Source organism: Aquila chrysaetos, chromosome 6 (assembly GCF_900496995.4).
Source record: "Aquila chrysaetos chrysaetos chromosome 6, bAquChr1.4, whole genome shotgun sequence".
NCBI classification, from domain to species: Eukaryota; Metazoa; Chordata; class Aves; order Accipitriformes; family Accipitridae; genus Aquila; species Aquila chrysaetos.
In genome coordinates this window covers 40860966-40876123 of record NC_044009.1, presented here as the reverse complement: position 1 = coordinate 40876123, position 15158 = coordinate 40860966, and the positions used below count along the sequence as shown (strand labels likewise).

The following is a 15158-nucleotide window of genomic DNA, read 5'->3' as shown; positions in this document are numbered from 1 at the left end:
CTTGAGGATGCTACCTGCCCACTGGGCTAGCTGGATGAAGGCAAGCTGCTTTCATTAAGCAACTGCAACATGCGGCTGGCATTGTGTCCAGGCTCCAGGCCCAAACACAGCCTGCTTGGCTAGAGCTGAGCTCCAGCAACATTATTGCAGTGCAGGTCACTATTATTTATTGTCACTGGGAGGCTTAGGGAGAGCCATTGCTCCAGAGGGCAACGCTGCTGAGGGCAAAGCAGAGCCCTGGCTGGGAGGCAGCTCGGTGCAGGCTGCCATCACGCCATTGCAGGAGCCTGGGGCTGTGCAGAGAAGCTGTGGCTCCAGGACACAGACATTCAGAAGCACCATCCAGGCCTGTTTTAAAGCAATACCTCCGTTTTAAGAGCCGAACCATACCTGTGCCATTGGTGCAGCCTGTGCAACAACGAGCACAAGGGTATTCCCAACAGCCACTGTGAGCAGCCAGCCTGCCTGTAGCACCGACTTCATGCTGGCTGGAGACTGAAAAGAGAAGGGCCTGGTCAGTAGGTATCACGCTGTGCCCTTCTGCCCTGGTTCACCCTGTGATGTCCTGCCCGGTGTAGGTGTCACCAGGCTCAGCCTAGGAGGAGATGGTGGAATTTCCTCTGCACAGTCTCCTCTGTGGTTAATTTCAACAGCTGCGTACAAGGAGTTTTCAAAACATGTCCTCCAGGAGGACACATGAAGAAAGAGGAGATGCTGTGATTGCAGAGCTGGATCCTGATCATCCCCAACCTGCATCGTCTGAAATTGTACGATCAGGAACTTCAGGGAGCCACACAAAAAGCCCTGCAGCTTGCAGTCTGGTGCCATGTGGCTGTACACCTTTGGAAAAGAGACTGGATCTTGATGTTAAACTTCCCGTTGATGACAAATTTTCCAGATCCCATGATAGATCGTCCCACTGGTTTATACTAATAAACATCTGCACTTTACTCCAAGGATAAATCTGAGTAGCTTCAGCTTTTTGATCTTGTAATGTCTCAGTCCCCTCTTTCCATAAACCTTCTCCCCGGACAACAATCAAATCATCCCTTGCACACTCGTTACCTCTTGCTCCCTTGTTACAGACTCGTGTAGGCTTAGACCCCTTCAGTCTCTCAGCTTAAAGCAGGTTCCAAGCCCCCATGCCACCCTGTAGTCCTTGAGATTTGTCTTTTTATCACTGGAAAATATGTACCACAAACTATTTCACTGGGAGAAAAACCTGGTATTACTGTATTCAGAGCTTTCACATTAAAATAAGCTTCTATCCAGTTCTGTTCTATGTTCTCAGCTTTACCAGAAAAGGAGTTTCCTAAATATAATTGAGCACAGGTATCTTCAGAGTATGAATTAATTTAGCTTGAGGGCACCCAGCAAGCTGTGTTATAATCCCACTTCTAGCTGAACCACAGATAATATTGTCAGTAAGCATCATGCCAGAGGACGTATTACAAGTCAATGACAGATGCAGAAATACATCCTGAAGTCTAATTGTAAACCTAATCTAAAGTCTAATCTTTAAGTGGAGTACCTGAGAATAGGAGAAGGCCAGACCTGTAATGGAGAACATCACCTCCCCAGCAGATATTAATAAGTATTGTGGTAACTGCCAAGCCATATGGACATTGTTGGCTTTGATGTCTTCTGACTTCCATGTCTTAACATCACCTCCAGAAACCTAGCAGGAAAATAAAGGCACATTGATTAGCTGCTCAAAGATCAGATCCTTCTTAGCCTGGACTCCAATACCAACTTTACGAAAATGAAGTTTTAAGTAAAGGTGGAAGCAAAGCTCTGCCCTGGAAGCAAAACTCTGGGTCTGACCCCTGCCACTTCCAAGCCTGTTGGGAATGGGCTGACTCCTACTGCACAGGGTAGAGGATGAAAACATCCCAGCTCATTCAATGTGCTGCAAGAGTCACATGAGTTATTGCAAACCAGCAAGTTGCCTTCTGTAGTGGGGCTGGGAAAAGCCTGTGTGGTACTTGTGCAGGGCCTGTGACCTGCTGCTGTCCCCAGGGCCAGAACAGGACAAGAGAATAAATGCTCATTGCAGCCATGTGGCCACTGCTCCCATTTCATCAGCACTGTACAAATCCCCTACTATAACAGTGATACCCAAACAAATCCAGTTCAGGAACACCAAGAGTAGCAGAGACTGCCTCATATCAGATGTATTCAGATAGTTATGGTAGCTGTATTCCTCATTCTTTTTGTTTGCTTTCCCAGGTGTAATTAATACTGTCTCTGATGCACAGATGCTCAGAGGCAGAGAGAGATTTGACTAAGTAGCTAGGAAAACACTAGGCTGAAATGACTTCAGGCAGAAAACCCCGTGTTTAAGGAGAGTACTTGGGAAAATACAAGGGATGTTTACGAGATGTACTTAATCACCATACAGGGAGGCAAATCAAGAGACTGTATTTTAGCAGGCTAAAAGGGCAAGAGGAGAGCTGTGCATTGCTCTTTAGCCCATAAAGAAATGTCACAAGCACCATACTATAACTGCACACTGAGGAAGGCTGGGTAGAAGGCAGCATCCCCTTGATTTAAGTATCACAGTTCAGCCACATTAGCAGACTAATATATTGCATTCTTGGTTCTTCTATATAGCACTCCTGGCAAAGGAGCAGGGCTCAGTACAAATCACTGCAATAATTAAAAATTATCTTGGCCTGGAGCAAACTAACTCTCTACAGAAGGAGGAAACCACAGGGAGAGAGATGGAAAAACAGAGGGTTAAAAAGATTAAAAGACTAGCACAGGGTCCAGAAGGGCTGAGGGGCTGAGGCACAGAGCCACCCCCAAGCAGCCATGGCTACAGCAGGGACTTTTGCAGATGGGACCACAAACTGGAATCCTTGCCCACAGGGATGTGGGACATATCTATCTCAACTGGCCCTGACGCAGTTGCATTACCAGAGGCTCTGGGGCAATATTCTTAGCGTAATATTCTTCATGCAACTTCTCTATTTGGTTTCTCATCTGGTGAAAGAGGCTTGCAGCCATGGAGGATGGGTCTGGCCAACATTACTTCAAGTGTCTATGTGTTTTATGTACATAAATCTCTGCATTCACAGATGGCAGCATCTGCCCATTCCCTCCAGGACTGTGCATCCCACTCCAGCTACCGGAGTTAAAAAAAAATGCCAGGTGCTTTGCAGCTATATTTTTCCCCCTACGCATTTGGACTCTGCAGACGTGAACAGCTCCCATTAATTGCCCAACAGGGAGATGTTACTGCCAGGGAGTAGCTGACAGCACTTTGCTCTGCTCATCACAACACAGTAGTCAAAGTCTCAGAGGGAAGCTTAGAAGTGTGTCCTGTCAGACCTGGTTTGTCTGTGTGCCTGTGCAGTGGAAAGGTTAAAATGGGAACTAAGCTGATCACGTTCATCTCCGTGGCTCCTGCCAGCTGGACCAGGGTTGGAGCAGCGTGCCTAAGAGGCTGGCAGGCAGGGAAAGGAATCCACCCTCTCAGCAGCGCTCATGCCGCATCAGGGCTAGGTTGTTCGGAGAACCATGCCTTGAGTTTACACTAGGCTCTAAACAAGCTGTACAGACAGTGAGAGGAGGAAAAACAGATGCACAATCATCTCACCAACCTCCTCCCTCAACACCGTCCCTCTTCCCCCCATGCATAATCCACAGGTCTTGGAAGATCAGCCTTTAGATCAGTAAGTTAAACATGAGGATACAGCAGACTGTTTCTGCAGAGTTTTTCAGGTGTGTGTACCACCAGGTCCAGTATTTTAAAGAACACAAGCAGAGTCAGCTCTTGGCAGACTGTAATAGCTCTTTGCAGTGCGCTGGGTCAATGTTAACTGAACAAGGATGGCATGAGACCAGCACGAACCTCAGATCACATCCATGGAGGACTTGCATCGAGGAAAAGATCTTCTTGTTTAACCCATGAGATCTGACAAGATCACAGTGTAAGGTGGAATGAGTACCCACCTACCTTGCTTATGTAGGCGCCAAAACTTTTTGCTAACCCTTTTGTAAAGGACTGCCTTCAGACGGCTACTGCCCGGGTCTTGCAGGGTGGAGAAAGCAAGTGAGAGTCACAAACATAAGAACAAAAGCACTGCCAAAGACTAGAACAGAAGGAGCTCGTTACCATCACAGGGACACTTACGTTAGTTATCACAATGGTGTATGACGCACCGAAGTCGAGCAGCCCTAGCTCCAGGGTGAATTCTCCCATTTCAGTTATGCATTTTCCATTATTATATCTAGATACAATGATGAAGTACAGTATTTCCCAGTTAGTCCCACAGACAAAGAGCGCAGAGCAGAGCTATCAAACATGCCCCTTCAATAGAGTAGGGAGGGTGTATGACGTAAAGCTGCAGTAATGTTTATGTCAGACAGTCACTAGAGTTCCTGTCATCTTTTCCTTCCAGAAACACTTAGGCACTGACTGGAGTTCACCTAATGACCTGGGCTATTGCTAACATTTTTTAATGGTTTCTGCTTCTTCCTAGCATTGATTTCGCCGCCCCCACCCACCCCCCCATTTATTTTCCTTCCAAACTTTTCTCCACTCCTTCAGGAACTGTGGGCCAAACAAGTTAGCCAGGCTCAAGCAGCCTTCAGGAAATCAGAATTATGCACCCACAAGACACTTTGTTTCCTTTCAGTAGAGCAAATTAGGCTTCATATTTGTTCTTCTGATTTTGGATGTGTGAGACGGCACAGAGGCTCAGCAGCATTGCCACAATGGCTGCTGCATCCTACTAAATTGCAGCAATAAATATTTTGGATGGAGCTGATGCAGAGAAAAGCCACGAAGCTAGTTTTGAAACATTGCAAATGCCAGAAATACCCTACAAGAGCCAACTCCAATGCTGCCAAACCAAGGCCATATGGAGCCCCTGTCTAACAAGCCCAGCCTGCAAAGCCATTTAATGTTACTTGATGTTACCAGCCCACATACCAATGCTTTGTAGTGTGGAATATGAATTGGCCTTTCCCTGAGAGCACCCTAACACTACTTGCTTGGGCCTGAGAGAATATCAAAATAGAGCAGGCATCAAATGGCAGAGGGGACTTCACCATGCCCCACCTAGGTCTGCTGACAGATGCACAGGAATGGCCAGTCTCTTCCCTTCAGGCCCCCATATAATGTGAATAAAAGCTCAGAGAAAGTTAAGTAAGTGCTGTATCTGGACTTCTTCAAAAGGCTTTTTGGGTTTCCAAAATTCCCCTGACCTGACACTGAGAAAACGCGGATTATGGCCTAAATTAGGATCTCATTATATTCATGTCATGGGAATAAAGTTACCAAGCTTTGTCCCTACTGATTTCATCTTACCAAAACAGTAACAGCTATGGGAAGGGAGCTATCCCAGACACTGTCTGGAGGCTGAATCTACTCAACTGCATATTACACACAGAGATACTGATTTGCTGTCCTTTGGCTTGGACACTTTGCAGACTAAATGTGTGGCGCTTCTGCACATACGAGTGGCCTGGAGCACCTGCTCTGTGCAGAGCCGGTAATTCTGCTTTTTTACAAACATCTGCCCCCACAACCAAATGCCAAGACAACAGCAAGGAAGGTTTTGCTATTTGCCCAAGAAAAGCCCCACTGTATCCAAAGAAAGACCTCAGCAAGAACCTTCAGCACAGCAAGGGAAACTTACTTGTCCCTCTCTAGCAGTGAGTACTCAGAAGCGCTGTAGTTTTTCTGAACAGCAATGAACCGTTTGCTGTCAATGCTGAGGTTGACATCTTGGCTCAAACCATTAATGAATCTGCAAAGAAAGCATATTTCATTGGGTTGTCAGACAGGGCAGGAGAAGCATAATATCAGACACCTTAGAAGAAGTGTGCTGTCTCTCCCAAAGCATTCTGTAATGCCATAGGGTTACGACAGCCTCTCCTGAAAGCTACCAAAATATTCACCTGATTTGTTGCCCAGTTTTTCAATATAAGATTAGTTTTCCCTGCTGTGTAATTTTACCCTCTTACTCTCTCTCTTGTGAAAAGTGACCCTCACTTTTTGTGGGTTAGGACTTTGAGGCAATCTCTTCTCAAAGACCTTCAAAGATTGTTCCATGGCTGTTTGAGAGGACAGAGTCCCAGCCCACCCCAGGAAACTATAACGTTGGGTGCCTTGATGAGCATGTGCACCATGCTGGCATACTTTCCAAGCAGTTTCTACCAGTGGGAAAGAGTTTTCTAGAAAAATAAGGTATTTTCATAAAAACCAAAACTTTCATGGGAATGTTCAGGTTTGGGGTTTTTTGACCCAGTATTTAAATGCTTTTTCACACACAAAAGACAGCTTCCTTTTGACAACTGAAAAATTGTTAGCAAAACCGAACACTTTTCATTTGATCTGACTATGTTTTAAAATATTTTGGGTTTCAGTTCTTAAAATGGGGGTGCTTAGCAAAAGTAACTTTTTAGTGGAAAAATAGTTTCTTCCTAGTGAAACCTCTTCACAAGTTGTTGAAGGGAAAATTTTGGGATTTTGTCAAAAATGTTCACAGGAAAATATAAAACATTGCTGACCACACGTATTAATCAAGCCTTCAAGGTGGTGTTTAGTCAGTAGAAGCCTTCACAAGCATAGGGCTATGAAGAGATACTGCTGTCCTGCACTGTCAATACAGGCTTTCAGATAAGGGAGTTGGACGTTGTTTTATACTGTCTAAAGTTTTTGAGGGTTTTTTTTTTTTTTTGCAAATCTGCTTCTTCCGCATCTCAGCAGCCTCACATAGGTCTGGTAAAGTGGTGCTGGAGGTAACTGTGACCTCAGTGAGATGGCATCTCAGCACAGACCGGCACAGGACTGTTCATGGACTAGCTCAAATTAGGAAAGTAGACTAGCTGCTTACGCAGAGCCAAATGCCCAGCTAAATTGTTTACAAGGATGTAAAATTGTTGCTGTAACCAATTTAGCAGGCATTTGTGCATGAGGTTGGGCGAGATAAATGAACGTCATGGGTTGGCCAGTTCGCAGAGGACAAATGGCAATGGCTCCTTTCCAGATTGCTTCTTTCTGTTCTTTCCCAAAGAAGTGGGATGCAGTGAGATGAATTTACCATTCTTCCAAAGGAGATCTTTTATGTTGCCATCTCAGCCCAGACTATCCTAGGCAGTAAGCAGCAATAATGCTCAGCTCTGCATGGCAAGTGTGGGAGGTGACACGCTGTCAAGCCTCCGCAGCTGACACCTGAGTCTTGCATGAGAAGTATGGACTAGATTCCAACCTGAGAACATCTGGATTATGTTACATACAGTTTGCACTAGACAAAAGCAGTCTCCCTCACCCCACCACCTCCAAATCCTCAAAAAATGTTATTCCTACCTAACAGCTGCCAAACCGTTTTCTGGCTTTGCTTCCAAGTCTGTAATCTAAAGAGGGGAAGAAAAAAAAAAATCAAACAAATTTATTAATGCTGTCTTATAACAATGTGTAGCAGAAAATACTAGTGTCTGTGGAGTTACACATGTGTTGCAAAGCCCATGGAAATCAGCTGGACTCTCACATAAGCTTTACATTAGGCCACAGAAGTGAAGTCCTGGTACAATGAAGCCAACAGCAAAATTTCAGCTCCACCAAGGGCTTAAGATGATATCATACCTTTTTTTTGCTCATCTCCTGTATAACAAAGGCTACAGAGTTTCAGCCAGTTACCCTTCTACTGAGGCATGTAACACCCTTCAAAAAAGTATTTGTCTTGATCTGAAGATAGCAAGAGAGCATGATCCACATTAGCCTCTTTCAATGATTAGTTACAATTAAACATGAGTGCCTTACTCCTACAAAACCTGCAACCACCTAACCTTCAGACCTTGATTCTTGGCATACTCATAGACTTAACAGAAGCTTAAAGCCAAGAGGATCCACTAGGATTCTGATCATGGTGCATCACTCATATTTTCCCTGACCCTCAATACTCAAGAGATTAAACTGTTGTATGGTGCAGGCAGAGAGCAGGAGAGACCAAGATGCACTGAGCTTGTTTGCACTCAGTCTCTGCAGACACATCCCTGAAATGGCCACCTGGTTGAGCAGACTGAGGAGTGAGAGTGCCTCTCCTGGAGATCACAGCTGGAGCATCAGCTCAATAGTTAACATGATCTACATTCATTCGAGGAGAGCCTATTGGTGTACAACGCTGAAAAAAGACAGTAAGGCACAACCCTGCCCTGAAGATTGTACGTCATACAAAAAGAATACAGAGCAAGGTTCTTGGCTGGTAGAAATCCACAGCTGTGCCATGTCCATTTAAGCTGGCAGGGCAATTTCAGTTTGCGCTGCCCACAGACAGAACCCAGGCAAGCCAAAATGGACCGAATCTACTTTCAGCAACTGGCTTTCTCTCAACATTTGCTAGCCCTTTCTCCACACTTTCTTCCTGATGTTAAACACTGAGCTTCTGAGACCAAGGATCCAGAATTTCAGTATACCTATAAAACGTCTATTGTACTTCAGTGTGATATGCTGACCTACAAATAATGTATGCCCTAGATAATAAATAGCCACAGTGAAAAATAAATGTCACAGCAATAAATAACAAACAACAACATAATTTTTTCCATGGGAGACACATGGGGATTAACACTCTAGTTCGTTGCAGACAGGCCAGCCAAATTATTACTCGCTTTCATCAATGATCCCCAGAGCTCTCAAATTCATTTCCTGCCTACTCAACAGCCCACAAAGGAGAAGAAACCAATTTCAGATTGGATCCTTCCAGGAAAGCATCCCCACCTGAGCGAGGGGGCCAAACCCAGCAGTGAGGGAGGCTGGCGTGGGCCATGGCTACCCCAGGGCAAGCCCTGCAACACAGCAGTGATGCTGGCATTGCCTTCCTTGTGTTGCAATGCTGGAAAAGTGAGTATCATTTACCACACTGTCTTCCACACCTCCCTTATCTAGAGCTGAGAATGACAGGTCACTAGCATCACCCAACAGCATGGCTGTTCCCCAGTGCATGGGAGCCTGCCCGTGCCAGGGTGGGCATTAATTTAAGCACAGGCTAGATAGCTAGGGCAGAACAGAGATGTACTGAAGCTCAGAGACTGCTTTGCTCCAGCCAGTCGCAGGCTTTCACTTCTTAAGGACTGTATGAAAATCACTGTATGAGTATCCATTTCTTAAGGTAAGAGCATACAGTCATCAGGGTCACAAGAAAACTTAACAACATTGTGTGATAATGAGCCCCAGGCTCTAAACCATAAAGCAGCAAAAAACCCCAATGTTAGGAAAAAATAAATTCTTAAAACTCCTCATTTTTAAAAACAGTTGTGTGATTTCCACTTTACAATACCGAATGCTTGCTGTAGCAACCCTGCAAGGTGGGAGGTGGAGGAACTGCAAAGAGAATTGATATTTTAGCATGAGGACAGATTCTGATGGCATTTGCAAACCTGCCACAATGTGCAATAACACCATTCATTTCAAGAGAGCTTCTTAGGATACAGCTACACATAAAAGATACCAGAATCTGGCCCTATACATCCCATATGCCTCTCTCTGATTGTTGCAGCAATACACAAAAGTCCAAATGCAGCCGGCTCTGCTGCAGAGCCTGAAATGAGCTTAATCATTTATTCTGTTCAGCAAAACAAATGGGCCTTCTGTGCATTTTCACTAAACGCTTGCAATAACTAAACCCAGAATCATTCCTCTGATGCTATTATTCCGTGCCCAGCCCTAGAGCCTCTTTAACATCTTTGCTTTATAGAACCATCTTTGGGGGAAAATCTCTGGCTCTCTGTTTCCTCAGCTTTCTCAAGCTCTGCTCCTTAGCAGGCATGACTCTGCTCTCCCACTGCAGCATTCACTGGATTAAAGTGTGCCCAGAAACTCTCAGATGCCATAACGCCTCTATTAATCAACCAGCAGAAACGCATACAGATCCAGTGCCGCTAGCTAAGAAGTCAGGTTTAGAGCATCTGAGAGCAATCAGACAGACATTGCAACTGAGCAAATGAATTAATGAGCCTATTACCCCATTGTATCATCATAGCCATTGAATTAATACTGTATTTACACTTCACTCCCACACTCACTAAGCGGCTTGATAGGCTTCCTTCTGCCTCAAAAACAATTAAGCTGTATACTGATTTTTCCTTCACAGTGTAGTTAAAAGCAAGAGACAATCCTTGATGTTGCAGGGTGAAGCGAAGGCTCTGTTGCTCTCCATTCAATATTAATTTTGAGTACTCAGCTGGGTTCTGTGGAAAAAAACAAACTTGGTTACACTTCCTTCAGATGAGAAAGGACCTGGCTCTTCCCTCCAAGTGAAACCCTATCGTCTCTTCAAGGGAGCCTGTAAAGAGAGGTTAAAAGTCAGAGCTGTCTTCTACAGCTAAGGACCTATGTTGACCTATAGGCTTTGGGCGGTCAAGACAGAGCTTGGAGTACCTTCCCTTGCTGGATGCAACCCTAAGGTCAGGGAACACCTTCTGCCCACACAGCTACCCTTTCTCCTGGCCCGATTCTGCCCCAATGGGACCACACCTAAAACATGGCAGGCTGCTGGTGGCCAGTGGACTGCTGGACTGAGTACCAAACCAGCCTGACCCGTAAAGTAATCTGGAAGCTGAAATAGCAAACAACCCAGTGCCCATGCCCAGTTAACTGCCTTCCCATTTCTTTCCTCCTTTGCAGGTAAAAACTGTTCAGATGCCATCCAGATCCCAGCAGCAATTCCTGGTCTGAGCACTGAGAGATGTGAGCTGAATGTCCTACATGCTCATCTCAGGACAATTATCCTTTATTCCTAATTACAGGTGAATGTATTTAGCCATTTCCTCCTTTGCCATGGAAATATGTATCCAAACTTGCCATTTCTGTCTCATCAACAGAGATAATATGCTCCATTTTTAAAACTGTTCCCATGCACTTCTAAGGCATTGGAGGAGAACAAGCTCTAGCATTTGTGGGCTTTATTAGAAAATGCCTGAAAAAAAGCCCACCATTTCTTCGATGGGACACAAGTCAGGCCTTCCAGCCCCACATATATGCTTACCTGAAAAGCCTCCACGGGCTGCTGAAATAGGTCCCGGTCTTGGATTGTCACTTGAACAGGGTTCTTTGCCAAATTCAGGACCCGAATTAAACTTTCTTCTGGGACAAGCTGAGGCATATCGGTTTCCTAATTAAAGTAAAAGGCTTTAAGTGCCATCTGTATGCTTTATTAGCACTTTAATATCTCTTCATTTTTATCCATAATACTCTTCCTCTCTGTAATGACACTTTTCCATCCCTTCCTCATCAGAAGTTGCACTCAGAGAAAACTGAACATAAATCTTATTTAGGGAGGTTTCCTCATAGTAGCTCAATAGCCAACCTATCATTCCTCCCAAAACCTGCTCTTCACACTGCTAAGCGTACAAGCTACACAACTGCTGGGTAGGTAGAACAATGTTATTGCTTTCATTATACAGCTCCCTAGTGCCTGGATTTAACCAACTGCCATATCAAAATGGAAAAAATTGTGCTTAGCTTTCAAAAGCAGTGACCAGAATAATTATTTCCCACTGCAGTCAGTGACTGGGAAAAGAATTAGGCCAGAAGCTAAGCAGTTTTGAAAATCCCAGTCCAGCTGCATGTCTGTAATCGGTGCTTTTGCATCACATGACACCATGCTATCTAACTGCTGACTGGATAGGTCTTATTCCCAGTTTTCTGAGAAAGGAAAGATGATGCCTTCAGCACAGAAGTATCTCTTTCTGTCAGGAATCATTTCCTAGAAAGAGTACATCAATCAATGTCAGCCTTGCACTACCTGCAGATCTAAAAAGAGTATTTTATTTTTTTTTGTAAAAAACTTCACTTTTTTTCTCACTTTATTTTCAAGTAGCTGCCAGCAATGCTTCAGAGACATTAATTTTTTTCTATCTCATCCTGTAATTTGGGTATTGCAGGCAGGGCAGTTTGAACATAACTCAGTGGGGAGACATACTGTCAGAGAAGACAGGGCGACACTGATTTCCCTGTACCCATATGCTGCTCTGGACCAACAAGCCTGTTAATGTTACCCAGCAAATTCCATTACTATGGCTTTTCACCTTTGCAACCCAGAGCCAAGCCAAGGTGGGCCATCCGATCCCCCTCTTTGCCAGAGCTTTTAGTGGCCTTCAGGGTAAAATTTCCATGCACAGGCAGGGGGAACCTCTAACTCACCTGGCCTGTGCCTGGAGAAGTCAGCCACAGCCACAGCAGACTTTCAGTGCTCGGCCAGAGCTGCTGGTGGTGGCAATCAGAGCATTTCTTTGCTCATGTAAAGAGACCAGAAAGAAGACCTGAACCCACAAAGTCTCGTTTCAGTGGGGGACTTGTCAGTGGATTCACCTGAGGAACCAGCAGATGTTAATCCAGGGCTGTGTGCCAGCCACTCTAACAGAACATTTTAAGTATACATGGAAGCTTTAAAAATTAATCCTATAGTAACTTTTGTGAGACAAAGGTTAGCCAAAGTCTGCACAAGGCTGGTCACGGGCCAGAAACAAATGGCAGAGATCTGCAGGGGCTAACACTGAATTTACAAGAGATTTGCTGCCATCCTGTCTGGGGATGCCTGGCAATCCCTGATGCCTTTGACTACAGAAATGACTGCGTTTACCTGCCTCACTGGAGAAACAATTTGGCTTGTAAAAAACCACATCCCCACCCTAAAGTAGGAAAGTAATTAAATTAAAAACCCAAAACCAACACACACACACAGAGAAAAAAAAAAAAAAACCAACAACAAACCAGTAAAATACAGGCAAGCTACAGCAAGAAATAGGAAAGAGAACAGACTACCTTTTGGGAATTAATCACTAGCATTAACTAGATGTCTGTCAAGCACTTTGATGATGGAAATCTAGAATATAGACCAATACAGATGACCAGCACAGCAAAACTGCAAAGACTAGAAAGAGAGAAAGAGACAGAGACAAAGAGAGGGAAAAGTAGACAAAGTAAGAATTATCATTAGCAACTGGATCAGTATGCTTAATTGTAAAGAACACATTAAAAGTTATGATCAAGGAACACGATGGTTAAAAGGATTATCTAACAGGCATCAATAAAAGCACCCCAGGGAAGGAAATTATTTCTGAGGAATCCCTTATGCTATACTTACATTTATTTTGAGTTCTACAACAGCTGCAAGTCCAAACGCCATCCCTGCAAGGATCATACCTGTTGCCATTTTCCTAATAGGTCTATGGAGCAAATGAAAGAGGTGCCATTAAGAAAAAAAAGTCATTTAAAATGTAGAATACCATTCCTCAGAGCCAAAGATGTGCCAAAGCCATGTAATAAACCGTCCAACAGGTGGCACTGGGGATGACATGCTGTTTAAATTGCCAATCATTTAACTTAAAACTATTCTGTTATTCTGTATGAGGCCAGCACTGAGGCCAATTAAAACTGATATGCCATGAAAAAAGGGTCTTTGCTTGCAAGTTTCATATTATCTTGTTCCTAGCTCTTCTAGTGGGAATAGCTCATGCCATTATGTTAACCTGTGATGTTGGAAGGAGCACTAGAAATTATATATCTTCAAGTCCCTTTTGGGAAAGGCAGAAGAAAAGTAGCATGCTATTTAGCAGCAGGAATGAGGAGCAGAAAAATGTGTAGTTTGTGTCATCAATGTTTCTGACCATCTGTGGCATCATTCTGGGTTATTTCTCATGCCAATACATTTACATTTCTAGAGAATAAAGAGCTTGCTTCTGAACTCAGAGCAAAACTAGTGTAACTCTACCAGAGTTACATGAGACAATCTGATATAAAGCAGAATAAAATAGGTCCAGAATGGCAGGTCCAAACTTTGAGTTGTTAAGATTTGAAATCAATCTGGTTCGAGATTCAGTGGTCTCCACTCTTTGTAATGGTCTGGATTCACATTCCAGATTGACTGGGCGGTGGGAAATCCAGATTAGGAACCCAAATTCTGTCTCTCAGTTACATGCCCTGGGACAAGAAAATATTTACTGCTTGCATCTTGTAATAAAAAAATGGGTTTGATCTTCAACGCTGCATTGGGATTTCGTAGCACAAACTTTTGCAGCCACATAGGCTAACACCCTGCATGCTACAGTGTTTCCACCGCCACTTCTACAGCTAAACTGGATAGGAGCCTGTTAGTATCCTGCGTCCAGGGGACAGAAACAGCATGGCATTCAGTCCTGATTGGTGCATGAGTTTGTGCTGCTGAGTCAACTACTCTGTCAACTGGTCATCAGGCAGGAAGTTTTCTGTCAAGTCGGGGCTCAGTCCAGGGCATGGGCTCACACTGAGGTAGCACGGAGAAGCACAGCTTCCCATGTGTGTCCTCCAAAGGGCACCATTTTGCAGGGCTGGACAATGTCTTTGATATGTCTTTAGGTGCAGGTAATTCAGCATGATGGGAAAGGATCAGCAGGGTGAAGGGGTAGGCTTCAGAGGCTCCTTCCATCCCCATTTTATGTGCTTTTGTCTATCCAGCATTTTAGTTTGGATTAGGAACACGCTTTTTAAGCCAATCTCCCACTCATCGCCCCTTCCTGCACTGTGGTTCATGTTGAGATGTGGTGCTGGAGCATGGAAACATGGTTCCTTTCAGCTGAAACTGCACTGGCAGAGGCACTCCACGAGCACACATAACATACTCCCACTGTTAAACGGCATCAGTCCACAGAGGCAGACTACAGACACTCCAAAGTAAAATCCCCCAAAATGCATAAAGTGCGTCTCAGAGCCAACCTGGAGGTCTGCTCCTATTACAGTGCACTTTTTGCTAACATAGACTAGGGATAAAATTCTTGGGCCATATGGAAATTCCCTTATGTAGTCACTAGTTCAGATCCTAGTGTGGAATCTGCTTTCACAACACCACATGCAGCCCACATGGGATGGTGAATTTAGCCCCATGGGGACCTTTCAAGGTGGAAATTATTTAGGGGTGATACAGGAGATAAGGTGAAGAACATGTTGATCAAATTCAAAGAGGGACAGTTCATATCCGCTTTCAGGGAAAATCTGTACAGAGCAGAATCCAATATCACTGAATTTTCCCCTCTGGAATTTCCAGGGCCTATGGAAGAGGGTGATGTTGCCTCTTGGGGCTGAATTAAAGGCACGTACTGGGAAGGGTGAATGGAAATTCGTGTTTCTCCTCCTTAAAAGCTATTCTGCACACTTGCTGCAAAAGAAAAAG

General features: G+C 44.4%; 1 protein-coding gene across 11 annotated transcripts in view; it reads right to left on the bottom strand.

Annotated features, from left to right (window-relative positions):
- The window catches only part of SLC15A2 (solute carrier family 15 member 2), a 62258-nt gene that overhangs the window by 8799 nt on the left and 38301 nt on the right, over positions 1–15158 (bottom strand). For 10 of the 11 annotated variants that reach the window (XM_030017495.2, XM_030017498.2, XM_030017502.2 and 7 more), the window contains 8 exons: positions 13098–13179; positions 10998–11123; positions 10036–10200; positions 7322–7368; positions 5649–5759; positions 4139–4235; positions 1532–1678; positions 391–495 (listed from right to left, as the gene is read on the bottom strand). In XM_030017495.2, the coding sequence (XP_029873355.1) occupies positions 391–495; positions 1532–1678; positions 4139–4235; positions 5649–5759; positions 7322–7368; positions 10036–10200; positions 10998–11123; positions 13098–13179 (880 nt within the window). The remainder of the gene's footprint in view (positions 1–390; positions 496–1531; positions 1679–4138; positions 4236–5648; positions 5760–7321; positions 7369–10035; positions 10201–10997; positions 11124–13097; positions 13180–15158) is intronic. The other variant, XM_030017496.2, reaches the window with a different exon arrangement.